At 53.1% G+C, this 2872-nt stretch overlaps 1 protein-coding gene across 1 annotated transcript; it reads left to right on the forward strand.

Moving 5' to 3' along the window:
• The first annotated feature begins 1014 nt into the window (after positions 1-1014).
• Positions 1015-2567, forward strand: POP5 (POP5 homolog, ribonuclease P/MRP subunit). The gene is made up of 5 exons (XM_042805044.1): positions 1015-1057; positions 1123-1265; positions 1344-1493; positions 2022-2105; positions 2284-2567. Exons 1-5 carry the CDS (start codon positions 1038-1040, stop codon positions 2385-2387), a joined length of 501 nt encoding a protein of 166 aa, XP_042660978.1. The 5' UTR covers positions 1015-1037; the 3' UTR covers positions 2388-2567.
• The last annotated feature ends 305 nt before the right edge of the window (positions 2568-2872 follow it).

The raw sequence follows: 2872 nt of genomic DNA on the forward strand, positions 1-2872 counted from the left end.
TTCCACTCTGAATTAGCAATGAGTTCCCACAAGTTCTAGTGGCTCATGCGCTCCCGTATGATTTGGCTCCAGGGACCTTGGTGAAAGCATTTCTCTTGTGAATAATACGCTGCCCTAACTGATTCTTTCTCCCACCTCACATTCACATGCCCACCTCATGTATTTTCCCTTACCCTGCCACTACCCTCTCCCCAGTTTCTTCTTGTACCAGATATTTTCAAAGAACACTCCCGGTTTCCTCAGATCATCTGTCAGAGATCACAGCTTTATAGTTAAACAGTAATAGTTATAAGTAGCTCTGTTCCACAATTTTCTCAGCTGTTTTGTTAGACAGTTAGTACATATTCAAAAACACCCCATACCTGGAGCCTGAGGAGCTATACTGAAGTTTTGTGAGGTAGTGAAGGCAGAGCCCTTCCAGGAGCACTGGGGTGGTGGCACTGGACACTGCTAAAGCCCTCAGCCCCGGAGGGCAGATGGTGGCCCCACCACCTACCACAGCCGGAGGGTGACAGCGGCACCGGGCCTGTCCTCACCCGCCTCCCCAGGACCTTCCCGCGGCTCCCGTCAGACGAAGCAGGGGGGTGAGCGCGGAACGCCCCGTCTCCATCATTTAGACTTTTTGGCACTCGGCGAAGCGTGTTGCGGTTCACCTTAGCCAAGGTGGATAGAAGCAGCGCAGTGAAAAGGGGCTAAAGCCAAAGGAATTCACCTTCAGCAAGCTCCGGGGAGCGGCGGGCCGGCCGCCCCCTCAGCCGCGAGCTACGCGCGCCGCCGCGCGGAGGGCGCGGGCAGGCGATGGGGTCACCGCACGGGCCGCCCGGGCAGAGCCGCCGGCGGGCGGGCGGGAGCCGCAGCGCGCATGCGCACGGCCGGCGGCTGAAGGCAACGGGACCGAGCTGGAGGTTGGGCCCGGGAAGTCCATCCTCTGTCCCCGCCCCTGCGCGGCGGTGACTGGCTGCAGTGAGCGGAGATTTCCCCCGCACACCTCGCCTATTGGCTAGGCGCAGCGTCCGTCCGGATCGGGTGCCGCCGCCATGGTTCGCTTCAAGAACAGGTGAGGCGGGAGCCGGGGCCGCCCCGCTCCCAGCCCCGCTCCGCTGACGCCGCGGTCTCCCGTAGGTACGTGCTGTGCGAGGTGGTGTCGGAGGACCCACGGTGTCGGCAGTGCATCGAGGACCGCGCGGTGGGCCTCGCCGTCAGGGACGCCATCGGGCGGGTGCACGGGGACTACGGCCTGGCCTGCTGCTCCATCTCCTTCACAGGTACCGGCGGGAGGGGGGAGGGGGGGGCCTCCTCCGGGGGTGGGCTCCGAGCTCACCGGTGCGTCTGTGGCCCCGCAGTGAAGTACCTGAACGCCTACACCGGGACCGTGCTCCTGAGGTGCCGCAAGGACTCGTACCGGCTGCTCTGCTCCGCGCTCCCCTTCGTCAGGCAGCTGGAGAGCCGCAACCAGCGCTACCCCTGCGCCCTCACCACCCTGCACGTCGGAGGTCAGCCACTGCCTCAGCTGCCCCGCTCCGCCTTCTCTGGTACCGGGGCGGGGGGGGGGATGTAAAGAAAGGCCCGGGAGCTCAATCGCACCTTCCAGGCCTGCCAAAACGGAGCGGGCAGCAGACACGCATTAATGCGCTGCTAACGTCGCAGCTTCCAGCAAATCTAAGTAAGAAACAGGCACCAGCAGTTCTTTGTTAAAACCCTCATTAATTCTGCTTGAATCTTCATTACATTTAACACAAAATCAGAGTAGCAAATATTATATTACATTATTTTCTTTTTAAAATATATTTTCAAAGTATAGCATTGTCCATGTCCTGAAAATTAAACCACTTGGGGCAAATAACGGGCACTGCATGTCAGAAATTATTATTCCACCACTTAACCTCAACAGTGCAGAAATGAAGTCTGCAGCTGCTTCTTAGCACTTGCTACCCAGGGCCTTTGACTTCAGAAAATACATTAGCAGCTCTGAACCACTTGGTTGGGTAGATTGTTACATATTGTCCTTGTGACTCCTATAGGTACCATCAGAACGTGTCAGAAATTTCTAATTCAGTATAATAGAAGACAGCTCCTGATGTTGTTGCAAAACTGTACAAATGAAGGTGAGTACCTCCAGCTGCTCTCCTAAAATGCAGCCTCAATTGCTGGGGCGGTTGTAGGATATGCTGGGCTACTTTGGAATTCTTGAACTGAGAAATGTTCCTTTCTTTAGAAGTTGAGGGTATTCCAACATATGTTAAGAGATCAAGTAATGACCCTCTGTTGCTCTCTTTATCGCAGAGGAAAGACAGTGTATACAGAAGTCCTTGTTGAGCTGTTCCCTTACAGAAGAGCAGTCTCAAAGTGGAGATGAGGAGGATGATGACGGCACAGAGACAGACTGAATGTTACTTGTCACTGTTTACCTCTGTCATGTACTTGTGTAATCAAGATGTTACCAATTATCTTCGGTGTTAAGCAGAGCAGGGGACAGAAAAAAGCATCTGTTCATAATTAGACTTCATTCCCCCATTCTGAGTATTCTTAAATAAATTTTTTAAAAAATAAAATACAGTTTTACTTAAGTAGGTTACTTGCCTGTTTCACTCTAGGAGTCAAAACCACCTGCACTCCTAAGGAGTGTAGTAGACCAAGGTGATCTTCACGTTGAGGTAGAAGTGAGCTTTAGGCAGTTGGCATGGACAAGGAATGTAGTTTTTCTCCTTCAGTACAGAAAAACCATTAACATCTTACTGTCTTCTACCTTATCTTCAAATGTACCTGTTTTCCATAGGGCTATCCACTGTTTTGAGTCACAAAAGCACCAGTTGTGTACATGGGAGCAAAGATGACCGGGAATCTGACCCATTAGAAAACTCATAGGTACAAG

This window comes from Tyto alba, unplaced genomic scaffold, assembly GCF_018691265.1.
Source record: "Tyto alba isolate M040663 unplaced genomic scaffold, T.alba_DEE_v4.0 Super-Scaffold_44, whole genome shotgun sequence".
In the NCBI taxonomy this organism is placed as follows: Eukaryota; Metazoa; Chordata; class Aves; order Strigiformes; family Tytonidae; genus Tyto; species Tyto alba.

Coding starts and splice junctions, on each gene's coding strand:
- POP5 (XM_042805044.1), top strand. CDS start 1,038: ATGGTTCGCTTCAAGAACAG. Junction 1,494..2,021: donor CACCACCCTGCACGTCGGAG/GTCAGCCACTGC, acceptor TGACTCCTATAG/GTACCATCAGAACGTGTCAG. Junction 2,106..2,283: donor GCAAAACTGTACAAATGAAG/GTGAGTACCTCC, acceptor TCTTTATCGCAG/AGGAAAGACAGTGTATACAG.